This window comes from Anopheles gambiae, chromosome 3, assembly GCF_943734735.2.
Source record: "Anopheles gambiae chromosome 3, idAnoGambNW_F1_1, whole genome shotgun sequence".
In the NCBI taxonomy this organism is placed as follows: domain Eukaryota; kingdom Metazoa; phylum Arthropoda; class Insecta; order Diptera; family Culicidae; genus Anopheles; species Anopheles gambiae.
In genome coordinates this window covers 58,232,951-58,246,914 of record NC_064602.1, presented here as the reverse complement: position 1 = coordinate 58,246,914, position 13,964 = coordinate 58,232,951, and the positions used below count along the sequence as shown (strand labels likewise).

Sequence of the window (13,964 nt, the reverse complement as noted above, 5' to 3'; positions counted from 1 at the left end):
AAACAGGAATCAGCATCGTCAATTCGTTCCGTGAAAGATTTCATCGTCTCACTTACTGCTTCTCACTCAATGGAACGCAACTACTCACAGGCTCCACTACTCACAACGCTTGATGAAGTTAAGCATGGCATCAAGGAGCTTGATCTCATGCACCGTGAGTTTCTCACTTCCTTCAACTCACTAATGAACAAGCTCAACTCTCATCTTGCCACGCATACCACTACATCGAGTGCTCACCATTCTGCGATTCCTGCTACGCACTCAACGACCACGATTCCAGTTGCGGCCTCTAAGCTCACTCATCAAGCTGTTGGTGAGAATCCTTCTAACCGTCGATTGTTGGATCGCTCTCCCGACCCATCGCCTACCAATACCGTTACACGCGCTATGCTTTCATCGGGCACAGGGTTGTCCTGCAATAATATTACGACCGTTCCTGAACGCCCACCCCGTACTTGGGTCTTTATCTCCCGTATTGCTCCTGATACTCCGATTGAAGCGATCCGCGAAATGGCCTGTTCTAACATAGGGACAGACGACATCTTGGTATATAGCCTTGTACGACGCGACCGGGATCTTTCTACGCTCTCCTACGTATCTTTTAAAATTGGTGTACCGGATTCGCACCGGGCTGTTGCTTTGGCTGCTTCAACCTGGCCTCGCGGGATCTCTTTTAAGGAGTTCATCGACCTAAATCCCCGCTCCGTCAATGTTTGGCGACCCACTACTGCAGCATCCCTTGCACCTTCTGCGCCTATTAATCGTGAATCGGATCATCCTTCCTCGCCACCTTCTATCAACCACACGACACAACTGCGAAACGCTGATTTCACTATTTCGCCAGATCATGGCCCTATGAGCTTGCCTTATACGCAGTACATTCAGCAAGCGTAAACCGGCTGATCCGGCTGAAGATTCTCATGAACTACCGACTTTACCCGAATTGATGGAAGCTAACCCTGCATCTAATACACATAATCCGTCCGACTCTCTTTCGCCGTTAATAACTTGCAGCGAGAGCACTCCCGGCGCATCTCGCTCTCTCATCCCTTCGATCGATCAACTAAACATCTACTATCAAAAAGTATGAGGATTGCGCACAAAACTAGACGAGTTACGCCTCTCTGTCTATCTGAGCTTGATATGGATGTGTTTGCATCGTGCGTTAATCACTTCATTCCTACTGGTGTATCTCGTGAAAATGTTTCTCTGCTTGATGGAATGTCGGTAAACGGTTTGCCGCAATTATCTGGCATAAAAAATATACGCGGAAGTCAATTGGACCTTCTATTTGCCAATGCTGCCAATGCTATGCCTTCTTGGAGCGCTGCTCCCCCGTCATAGCTTCACCTGTTCCACTCGTCGCGCTAGACAATCATCATCCTGCTCTTGAGACAAGTGTGCTCCTTACGCACTCTCGCCCTGCATCCTCTCAACGAATACCTACGGCTCGTATGTTCAATTTTAGGAAACTGGACTACCAAAAGCTTCATCATATTTTAGCCGGTACCGATTGGAGCTTTACTGATGATGACATAAATCAAGCTGTAGCAGCGTTTACTAATGTAATCACTTCCGCCTTCCCTTCCTGCTGTCCTCTCCTATCCTGTCTACCGATCCCGGCTTCGCTCCTTTTCCGTACCATAAACTCCTTCCTACTCCTTCGTGAATAATTGTATACTATAGTCAGTAAGCACTATTGCTGTAACCCAACGTGGCCGAGCAATTAAATAAAAAAAAAATCTATTGTTATTGATTTAAAAACTATTCTATCAGTGATCAATTGATTGATTTAAGGTGAATTTTTAGTAAAACCAGTTAATTTTACAATTTTATATGAATTTGTCATTTCTTGAACCATTATCCGTAAAAATCCATTAACCGGCATCCGCTCGGTCCCGAGCTGCCCGGATAATCGACGTTCTGCTGTAGCTCAATTCGAGTCAGTCTACCTACATGCTTAAAAATGTTTAAAAACAAAAAAATAAGTTAAAATGTGTTCATATTTACTTATTTGAGTTTTGAATAAGTCTGGCTCATAAACAAACTGACGTTGTCGCTCTATGTCTATTTCAACGGTTAGACATTAAAATTTTCACCCATGTTGGCTATTTTTTACGCTTTAGGGCCGTGTCTGTGCTTCATCGCATGCGATTATATCGCACGTGCCGTCAAACACTTTTTCGTATAGTATTGCAATTATTTGGATGATTTTAATAATATAACGATTGTGAAAAATTTAGTTGAGATTGTTCCTACTCCACACATTTAGTTTGACATATAAAATCGGATGCGGCGTCCGACAAAATCAAAAAATTTTGATTCCGTCGTACGACGAAATCGCACGTCCGACGTTATCTGTCAAAAATTTATGTCATATAAAATTTTGACAGGCCTTCCGATAAAATCCAAGGTGGAATAAAAATATCAGGTGGTGGATAAGGGCCTTTGGGGGGTCGCCATAGTTGAGGGACTTTACGTCATTTTTGAACCGTTAACCATTGGTTTCCGCACACAAGGCTTAGCAAATAGAACAGATTTCTTTGTTATTATGTGCATTTTTGTGTGTCTATTGATTTGATCGAAAAATTGATATATATTAACAAAAGATTTGATGATTTGTTTATGCACGAAATTTAAAATCATGTGAGTAAGAGTTATAATCTCACGTTAATTGTCCATGCGGCTCGTAGATAATGAGGAATTAATGTGAAAATTAAAAAAAATGATTTCTTAGTTTTTATCATCAAAAATGTCAAAAACACAATGAATTATAGAATAAATTCACGGAATAACACAAAATAACACACTTTAATCTATGTTTTAATGTTAAATAAGAACTCGCAAAGTCCCAAATATAATTTTTAAAGAATACCCAAGCGCCACAGATTAAGCTTAAACGACTGAAAATTGAATATCCATAGAAAAAAAAGAAAGCTCCACAGCTTCATTGGTTTGATCAATAGATGGCTTATTAAAACTGATTATTATATTGCTATCCTTTTCTTGCAATGTGTTTCGACAAGTTTCATCTTATCATGACCTATATAGCCTTCTAACTTTTCGAGCAAAAATCTATATCATACGTCAGATACGTGAGTATCAACACCAACGACCATTACTCAAATCTCACTTGCTTCAGTGCTGGTGGTTTCCATTGGAGTTTAGTATTTAAACAATCGTATCGCCGTTCTAGTTCTAGCGATGCATAACTTCAATGCGAAACCATACAACAGTACAGAGGAAATGAGAAAGCTTTCCTCCAAGCGAGGAAGCTCAACTGGTTGGGTATCCCACAAACAGATGGCGCCACCAGCTTTTTTGCTATTTTTAGAATGCATGAGTCGTTTGCCGTCTGCTAAACGAAGTCTTTCTATATTCCGTTTAGGTAGAGTGCTTGAGTCGTTTAGAAGCCGTTTAGTGGTCGTTTAGTGGATTTGTGGCACTTGGGACGGGCCCAAGGATAATGTATTTAGAAGGTTGATTTTTACCGCTTTTGCTGGGCGACATTGTGGGGGACATCTGTCACTCTCTGCATACAAATTTCATTACCCCGCACCAGCCCTCCCCGATTTTTATACCGGAGCCCCAGGTAGAGATGTGTCAAGTCGAGAAATGTCATTTTGCTCTGAACAACTTCACCTTGTCATTTATAACACCTTGGACGGGACTTAGGCCCGTGTCTGTGCTCCATCGCATGCGATTTTATCGCACGTGCTGTCAAACGCTTTTTCGTATAATATTGCGATTATTTGGATGATTTTAATAATATAACGATTATGAAAAATTAAGTTGAGATTGTTCCTACAAAACACCACACATTTAGTTTGACCGATAAAATCGGATGCAGCGTCCGACGAAATCAAAATTTTTTGATTCCGTCGTACGACGAAATCGCACGTCCGACGTTATCTGTCAAATTCCATATAAAATTTTGACAGGCCTTCCGATAAAATCGCATCCGATGGAGCACAGACACGGGCCTTACCGCATGAAATTGTTTCAGTATGTCTGGTTGCACGGTTAGACAAAAAAATATTAAGTTCTGGTCACTCTGCCTGTAGAGACGGTAGCGCGTACCCTGTTTATCTTGGTCAAAAAGAGTTTTTTTTTGTTATTTGGAAAATACCAGCTTCAATGCCCTGTCATTCCATCTGTCTGTGTATTTTGTGGTATGTGGTGACGCCGGTGAATTTTGACTCACTTTGGGAATATTAATTTTTTATCCAAGCCCGCGTATAACTCGTTTTTTTGTTTTAAAAAATCGACCAACGGTGTGAAGAATTCCTTGTGTAAGTTTTTTCCTTGATTAACATGTTGAACCGTAGAGTCGGAAAAATGGAGAGTTGAAGCCCAACTTAGCGACGCTGTGTTTGACATACACTTTCTATTTGATTCTATATACTGAACAGAATTTATAAATGCTCAGTCTTTGTTGATAATGTTTACGTTTTTTTATCGTATCTGGCAAACACGATTTAGATGAAATTAAAATGCCAATTGTCTATCTTTGTGTGCGAACTATAAATACATGGTGTAATGCATTATTTTTGAGGTTATGTGTTGTGTTCTTGAACCTTCTATACTATCTTTACAGCATTTGCGCCCAATTTCGCTGCAGCGAAAGCCAACTCGGTGTAACAACTACATCATCTCAACAAAATGGGAGACTCAGATGATGAATACGACCGGAAACGTCGTGACAAGTTTCGCGGCGAACGCAGCGCTGGTGGTGGCGGAGATAGCTACGGACGCGGTGCCGACCGACCAGATCGTTCAAGGGGCAGAGACGATTGGCCTGATCGGTATAGTAAACTGTCGCATTGGTTACAGAATCAATTATTACCTAATTGCCTTTTTTTAGTGTTCGGCCCCGACAGGATTACCGGGACTACAGACCTCCACCTAGAGATAGGGGTTATTCGCCAGCTCGAGAAGGGCCCACGGTAAAACGTATGCGTGGCGATACATGGGGTGATGAAGGTCGACATAGATTTGGAGGTAAAATTAAAATTTCGCGAATCGTGAGGCATATTTGCTAATATATAGAAGAAAAAAATCAAAATATTAAAGCTGATAAAAAAATGATTATGCTCATGGCATATGAAGGAACGATTATCATCCACAATCGTTACGGCAGCACGGATCTAACCAACAGTCTAGGAAGATTCGTCTAATAACCTTCCCACTAGTTACTTTACCAAATATTCAAACCATGTATTGATAATCCTATCAATTTAATATCATTAGATCTGTGTAGTATTTTGTGCTATCAAACGATTTGTTTCGACGGACACAACTGACTTGAGCAATTGTTCTTGATGTTATTTTCTATTATCTTTTAGCACATGACGGCTATGGAATGTACGGTTACGCACATGATCACTTTGGAATGCATCCAACTGTCGGTCCTTATGGCCATCAACATGCTACACATCAAAGGTAATAGTGCAAATTCGACCAGTGTTGCAAAATGTGTACAGTAATGTGTATTAAATTGCAGGGAACCGGTAGTATCAGGAGATATGCTAACACAGCCGTGCATGATGACGTTGAAACAGTTCCTCGCCACACAGGATGATTCGATCTCCGACTCTGACGCAATAACAAAGTACAACGAGTATAAACTTGAGTTTAGGCGACAGCAGATGAACGAATTTTTCGTTGCACACAAGGACGAAGAATGGTATGCTATACTTTCAGGTGTCTCATATTTGATCAATTGGTAGTGTAACCTTCGATTGCTTCATACATTTTTACAATCGGCGTGTTATGCTCCATACGATTTACCATGATGAAAAATGTCAATTGCATTAATGTGTTAATTATGTGCTGCTAAATATTAAATGTTTGTAATATTTACTTGTATATATATACATGGATATATATATTTCTAATCATATTTTTTCCTTAACAGCGTTGATTATTGGTCATCGATAGTGAGTGCATCAGGCATGCAATGCATAGTTTTCTGTAAGGAATTGGCCATTACTTGAATGAAGCAATAATTTAACAATCTTCTTTGTGGATTGCATGCAGCAATCTATCCAAAGTAATGCTCAATCTCGGGAAACTATGCAGTGGCTTGTATTGCACATAACTTTCGACCAGCGTAATCGTTGTCTTCATCCTTCAACCTAAATCGCAAGTGCGAATGCTCTAGTTATCAGTTCAGCAAGTAGATTACGTTTGTTCCGCCGCCGCGAATGATTTAAACTCGTCAAAGTATGGCTTTCGATATGATATAGGGTTCCGAAATATGCGATCTAACACAGGCGAGCAATGCCGGTGTTCTTTTTTGACTACATTAGCTTCATACCTCCGCGAATTACAATGCAAATCTCGAAATCAATATATGTATAACGCCGAATAACTACGCGTTCAATAATTCTACTGCTACGTGGATAACTGCAAACAAATGATATAAGCAAAACAAATTCGAACGAAAAGAGGTATTTACTATTTTAACATTATGTGTATGAAACAAACAGCTACTTCATTAATAACTCACACCCAGCAATGAAATGCTGGAAACCCGTACTAAAAAGAAGAAAAATAAGGAAGAGTTGGCTTTATTATGCATCTTCTATTTCTACAAACGATAATTAAATAAACACAATCAGCATCTTGCTTGAATAAATTTCGCGAAAAAAAAAACAAAACATTGATATGTATCCACTGCGGTTCAGGGCGTGTTTTGATTGTTTCGTTCAAAATATCGCGAATCTCATTATGGTGATAGCACTTAAATTTCAATATATTTATTCTTTTTCACTTTTGAATATTGAAATGAGATACATGCGTGAGATACGTCAACTAGGATATTTTTGGTATGACGTTTTTCGCTGAGATTTAGGTATTTTTGTCGTTATACATAATAGCATTTGCATTTACAGTATATCTACAAATGCATTTCTATTCTGGAACTATATTTTATGTATATTGATGATCTTGGAATTGCGCTTATATTTATATGTTTATATCACGACTTTTTACAGGTTTAAGATCAAATATCATCCAGAAGAATCGCAAAAGCGAAAGGAAGAACAGCTGTCATTTTTGAAGGTAATTTTATTCTTGTACCGTATGATGGAATTCATAACACTAACGATTATGTTTACTCATCAGCGTCGGTGTGAAGTATTCTTAGAATTACTCAAGTCTAAAGAAATTGGAAAAGTCTCTGTCGATGCTTCCAATACCGACGCGTTGCTTCGTTTGCTTGATACGGTGGTTATTAAACTGGAGGGAGGCACTGAAGAAGATTTAAAAGTGCTGGATATAAAGCCTTCGGTAGTTGAAGCGGCTGCTCGAACGCCCGCTACACTAAACGAGGAAAAAGTTAAAACCGAATCGAAAGTGGATGCAACGGCTAAAGAATTAGCCGTCAAAATGGAGGAAGATTCTTCTAAACAAGAGACAGAAACAGATGTGCTCAGTGTGCCACAGTCTGAAGAAGATGCAAGAAATGGCAATTCTAAAATCAAAGAGGAACTATCCAAATCCATGGACGATGGAAATGAAAATGGGGACAAGAGCAAATCGAATGATGCACAAAAAAGCGAGAAAGAAATTGCCGAAGTGGAACATGAAGCACACAAACATGAATCTGAAGATCGTAAGAAACGAAGTCGGTCTGATTCTGGTTCAAGTTCATCATCATCGTCTTCATCGTCTTCGAGTGAATCGGAGGAAGAAAAAGATGAGCGTATGAACAAAGAGGATAATGAAGATGAAGAAAATATGCGAATCCCAGAAGAGGAAAAAAAATCAGATTCGGCAGATACGATGGATAACATTAATCGAGATAAGGAAGTAGATGAAGGCAAACCCGTATGCGACGCGGAAGATCTAAACACGGCTGATGATAGAGATGATAATGCCGACCAGAACAAGGAACAGAATGAGTTTGAGGAAACCACGAAAGACAAGAATAGTTCCGACCCCGTAAACGATGTAAACAAAGAGAATAGTGATAAAAAATCACAACAGGAAGGCGATTCTAAAGCAGAAACTATTGATTTGGCGAAAGATCCTGCAGATAGTGGATCGCGAGCACTGCATCGCACGAGTTCAATTTTCCTACGAAATTTGGCTCCGTCCATCACGAAGGCGGAAGTGGAGGCTATGTGTCGTCGCTACAACGGATTTCTTCGCGTAGCAATCGCAGATCCTCTGCTGGAACGTCGCTGGTTCCGACGAGGTTGGGTAACGTTCAAGCGCGAAGTGAACATCAAGGAAATTTGTTGGAACTTGAACAACATTCGTCTAAGAGATTGTGAACTGGGCGCAATAGTCAACAAAGATCTAAGTCGACGAGTGCGCCCGGTAAACGGTATCACCTGTCACAAAACTGTTGTGCGCAGTGATATTAAGCTCGGTGCAAAGATAGCTCACAACCTGGACGACAAATGGGGATTGTGGAAAGAAACTCCGACAGCTGCATCTGGCACGGGAGAAGCTGGAGATAAAAATGGCTCAGAAGTTCAACCTGAAGAATCATTTGGTTTGCAATCAAAAAATCCCGTACTGCAAAACATTACCGATTATTTGATCGAAGAAGCATCGGCAGAAGAAGAGGAGCTGCTAGGTTTGTCGGAAGACAGCAAAAAGGTTTCGGAGGGCGAGTTAATTGAGCGCGATCCTCAGTTGATAGAAGTGCTCGATCGATTGATCTTGTATTTGCGGATTGTGCATTCGGTCGATTTCTACAACCATTGTGAATATCCGTACGAAGACGAAATGCCTAATCGATGCGGAATTATTCACGCTCGTGGACCACCCTCACAGAGCAAAGTGATGAGCAACGAAATTCAGGAATATATTCGCACATTTGAAGGTAAAATGGCTTCCTTCCTTACCAGAATGGTCGATATAGACGAGACCGATATGAAAAAGCTCGGTGCAAAGGATGCCGAAGCGGAAGTGGAAAAGTTTATCACCGCAAACACTCAGGAGTTAGCGAAGGATAAGTGGTTATGTCCTTTGTCAGGGAAAAAATTCAAAGGTCCAGATTTTGTACGTAAACACATTTTCAACAAACACGCGGAAAAGGTAGAAGAAGTGCGCAAGGAAGTAGAATACTTCAACAACTATCTCAAAGATTCAAAGCGACCTCAGCTGCCAGAACATCCAGGTAATGCCAAGAAACCTGGATCTGAGGGTGCAACATCGGCTACTGCTAATGCAAGCGTCGGTGCAGGAGGGTAAGTAGTGTTTTGAAGTGTAAACATATGTTAATTGTTATTTGTCACTGGCTTTCTAAAATACGTCCTCCTTTTATAGATATCGCAACCAACCCTTTGGAATGTCCCATAGCTATGCACCCATGTATGCTTCATACGCTGCCGCATCAATGATGGCCCCAAATCCTCGTGGACGAGCAGGATTTGGCCGTGGAGGAAGGTTAGTTTAAATTGCTTTTTGCATTTGTTTTTTTCAATCTTAGGGAGTATCATCGGCACATCCTAATTTCATTTAAAAACATCTTAAAATTAAGCTTCTCCGCTATCATCACTGATTGTGCATATACGTTTTTTTTCTTTTTTTCTTTTCCTCTTTTTGGATTACGATACGTAAAATGACAATTGTTCCATTGGTCATAAAACCTTCTACCAACGGCCAACTTGCCACCTTTTTTGCGCTGCTCTTGTGGTTGACATTGATTTTGCGGCTTGCTCACAGAGACACGGGAGCGGACCCTCGACGACCGATCGTAGCATATAGTGACTTGGATATGCCGAATTTCAATGACAGCTTTTTCTAGACATGATTTATGTGTAGAATACATCCAACACACTAATTATACATTGCAGCTGAATAAGACTCTTTTTGATGATCCCATGTAATATGGTCCGAATTCGCTAGGTAAGCAAGCGATACTTTCCAACATACAATAAACTGTTGTTGTTTGTGTTTATTCTCATGGCTTCCTGTGAGAAGGTATTCATGCAATAAATATAAAAGCGATAAATTGAACAAAAATCAAACAGGAAGGGCAATTCGCACCACCTTTTCTGCTTTGTTGTACTGTATTGAGAGTACAACTGATTAACATAAAGTTACTCATACAACTAGAATACAGATAGATACAACTAGATTCTCATACAACTAAAGCAATACTTTTCCCCTAATTACCTTCAAGGCATTTCCTCCTCGCTCTCTCTCCCACACACACACAAACACAAATCTAACATATATTCCTCTATTTCTTTCTAATGAGCACAAACAACTATATTTTTTTTCTTTTTGTTTTAGGATGGGAGGTCCTGACTACCGACCAGTAATTCATTATCGGGATCTAGATGCTCCTCGCGAACCTGATGAGTTTTTATAAAAGAATTACTTACCGCCATCGACAATATTTAAAACAAAAGCATAAATGTATTCCGTACATTTTTCATTAATTTTTCACCTAACATGTTACGGATATTATTCCGCTACTGTATGTATGAGAGTGTAGACAGGAAATCAATCAATTCAAGTAATCTTTCTCATTTATAATAGCATAAATGCAAAATAGTGCATTGTTGTGGGCGAAACTGAATGAACCGATATTTGTAACGAAGGAAAATGAATAAAATGGACTAATAATTAAATTAGAACGAATCCAAAATAACGTGTAATAATAGAATTTTAACGCGTTTATTGAAATGGGTCGTATTTAAGATTTTATAAAAAGAAATGAATTTAAAGAAACGCTTATTTAGTGCCAGGTTGCGCCTTTACATTTTCTAAAGCGCTCTCTATTTGTTCCATTAATTTTTTACCTTGCAATGTTCCCATTTCGTTCCGCAAAATATTTTTAGCACGTACCAGACTCTGCAAAGCTTCACTGAGCGCATCCTTCACATTAGACGCAGTGAGAGAATTTTGGCGCTTGTGTAGCTCAATGAGGGCTGCATGTTGTTCTAGTAAAATCACACTGGCGTATAGACTTAATCGGAAAGATTCTGGATCGAGCACTTCGATTATTGTTAACATTTCATGACACATTTTTAATTTTGTGCGTAGTATCTCATCGGAAAGCTCGCTCAAACGATGCCCGGGAAAGCGTCCATACATTTGGATCAATGAATGTTTCAGTGTTTGTAGATGAAAGTGATTTGGATGCAGGAAGTTTTGCAATTTATGGATTAGATTCTCAAACTCTTTTACAGAAGACTTACGACTCATCACGTCATCTACCTCCTCGCCTATCTTGGACATCAGGAAGTTAACTTGATCGTGTGTAATCTGTACCGGACATCTGTTGCACTTCCAGTCGCTGTCCTCAGCAAGTGGATTAATTGGCAGTTGAAAGCCTCCGCATGGCTCATTCTCTATACCCATGCACCGCAAGGCACTCAAGAAAGTGCCAAATTCAGTCGGATCAGAGCACCGGCTGCATTTGCAAGCAAAGTATTTGTTCGTTTTCAGATGCTCTCTGCGAAGCTGCGTTCCCCATAGCGAATGGGTATAGGTAGTGGTTATATGTTCACCTGTAAACAACAACAACAGCCAATTATTGAACACGTAAAACATACGATAGTGTGTTATATTTTACCTTTTTGTATGTCCCTACCAGCTTTGAAGGTTAGTTTCATTCCTTTAGAGCAATCAAACGTGTAAAAGGAGTTTGGCATACAATTGTGCTCGAGCAGGCAACCCATCGGGTATAGGCCACAAATTTCTCTTCCATTTGACAGTGGAATAATCATGGCATTAACTTCTAGTATGCCTCCAATCATGTGGAGCGTTTTGCGATCGCACATTTTGAGAACAACTTTGCCCTCTTTACGCTCCAGCTTTTGCAGGGGATCGAGAAAATTTCGAAACAGATACGAAACGACACGCTCGTCAGTATCCGCGTAATAGCGGGAATTTTTACGCGCATTGTAATGACTCTCAAGGTTGATTAGCTGGTCGAATAAGTCTGCATTACGAATTTGTAGGGCCAAACATTTCAGCACCAATAATGCATCATACCTATAATAATCGAAGAACATTTCCGGATCATCCCCAGGTTTTGGAGGTCGACCAAAACGTAACACACCGCACTCGAGCCCATGCAAGTTGGAGTTTCCTAATCCGGGACAGTCTGGTTTGCAGGCTGGCCAGCGGCAAAATTCACAGTAGAACTGGCCCAGCGGACAGTCCGTAAAACATCCAACGCATGGTACTACCGTCGATCGTTGTTCGTAGTCAGCCAAATTCCATTTCGGGCCTATAACTAGCGGATTCTCGGAAAAGAGTATGGTATCCTTTTCAATTGTCTTGGTCGCCACAAAGTGTCGTCCGATTTCATCACTCTTAGTCAACTGTAAACTCAATGAAAGAGAAGAGCATACATGAAATAGAAACAGTTGATTAGATTCTCTTTTTATTCCGAAGGAACTGCTTCGATATTGAACATTTATTGGATATAGATTTATTACAGTAACCAATCTAGACAAATAATACCGAATAATGGTTTGGATTTTGTAGGCAGTAGCTATTAAAAATAGCATCATACGTAGCAAGAAATAATTTAAATTATTTGTAAATTTCACTTCTATTCATTTCTTGTCGCGTTTAATGCGAAGCCCAACTGCCGGATATCTATGATGCACATTATTAAAGGTTCTCATATACATGGCAATACATTCATACGAACTAGGTTAAAAGAACCGGTCATTCTATTTTTAAACTTAGTTAAGAAAATGCCACATGCTGCATAGATGGATGGAACGGATTTTTACGATTCCCATCAATACCGTTCGTATCTCAAAGTGGCTGGTCGCAATGTGTATATTAGTTATCGAGAAATGAGAAAATATTGTTGTTCTGATATGGACAGCAAACGTAAAATATAAATCACCTCATATGGTTTTACGCATTCATGCTTATGTTTAGCTTTCCAATGTTTCTTTTGATGATCAGGATTACAATAATACACTTGTTGGCAACCAGCACATTTTAACTTCGCTGGAACACCACAATATCCACAATTAGCTTCCATATCTTACGGATGGCCTGTATTACACTTTAATCAATTTACTAATTTCCTATCCACGTGTGGCCAAGTTGATCTTCACACCAGAGCAAACTTTTTGCTAATGATGCAACAATGTTGACATCTAATTGGTAATTGACTTGCGCATGCGTGCTGAGCTAAGTTTTTCGGAAATCGTATATTTTAGTCTATATTTATGTATTTTTTTAACTGGTCCAATTATTTGAGCACAAAGTTAGAAAGGATGGGGGTGATCCCGTGGTACATTCGTTATCTCGTGTGGCTTAACATCATGCCCGTCGTGGGTTAAAGTCTCGCATGGAGCTTCCCTCGCTGGACTGACTATCCGGATGCGTGGTACTTTTGAATTCCAAAAGCCTGTATGTATATAGGCCGGCATATCCGCGTAGGTCGTTACGCAAAAGAAAAGAAGATTTTGATGGAGATGTGAGGTAAGCAATAAACAAATGAGAAATCGAATGCACTTGAAATTGAACATTCATTCGAGAATTATACGGTGGTTTGGGGTATTTGTGTTTCAAGAATAGGTGGACACAAATGCAGCTTCTAATTAAAACTAAAAAAAATCAAATCTGTTCGACATATCATACCATAATTTTCTCAGAAACGGGGTTTGAATATTAGATCGACTTCCGTCTAAATAAGTCGATCTGCTCGAACAGTGAAGACTATGGGCTGTGGTCGCAAAATTGAATATTGAATTCAAGGTTTATACATGTTTAATTTTAAAATTCGAGCTTTCGAGCTGCTTTTCTGCCTGGTATTTCAAGTAGCGATTTTTTGTTTGTTCCGCCTGTCATAGCCAAAATATGTGCACTCGACGGGACTTAATTAATCACAATAGGACTATTGTAAAAAAACATACACACACAAACATCGAAAGTTGAGCGTCTTTAATATGTTAACATTAAAATGTGATTGTACAGATAACAAAAAGAAAATAAATGAGCGTTGCTTCATAAATTTAGCT

General features: G+C 39.7%; 2 protein-coding genes across 3 annotated transcripts; one reads left to right on the top strand and one right to left on the bottom strand.

The window, feature by feature from the left end:
• Window positions 1–3,989: 3,989 nt before the first annotated feature.
• On the top strand, window positions 3,990–10,615 carry LOC1272662 (serrate RNA effector molecule homolog). Of its 2 annotated transcripts, none has more exons than XM_559074.4 (9): window positions 3,990–4,292; window positions 4,598–4,805; window positions 4,865–5,001; window positions 5,346–5,442; window positions 5,504–5,686; window positions 6,999–7,065; window positions 7,129–9,206; window positions 9,286–9,405; window positions 10,258–10,615. In XM_559074.4, exons 2-9 carry the CDS (start codon window positions 4,663–4,665, stop codon window positions 10,334–10,336), a joined length of 2,904 nt encoding a protein of 967 aa, XP_559074.4. In that variant the 5' UTR covers window positions 3,990–4,292; window positions 4,598–4,662; the 3' UTR covers window positions 10,337–10,615. The 2 variants fall into 2 exon arrangements, with proteins under 2 accessions (XP_559074.4, XP_061513971.1); XM_061657987.1 differs by lacking the exon at window positions 10,258–10,615 and adding an exon at window positions 9,685–9,814 and having other exon boundaries at window positions 4,129–4,290.
• Window positions 10,616–13,236, bottom strand: LOC1272663 (SET domain-containing protein SmydA-8). The gene is made up of 3 exons (XM_311564.6): window positions 12,839–13,236; window positions 11,546–12,299; window positions 10,616–11,480 (listed from the first exon to the last, which is right to left on the bottom strand). Exons 1-3 carry the CDS (start codon window positions 12,977–12,979, stop codon window positions 10,702–10,704), a joined length of 1,674 nt encoding a protein of 557 aa, XP_311564.5. The 5' UTR covers window positions 12,980–13,236; the 3' UTR covers window positions 10,616–10,701.
• Window positions 13,237–13,964: the final 728 nt, after the last annotated feature.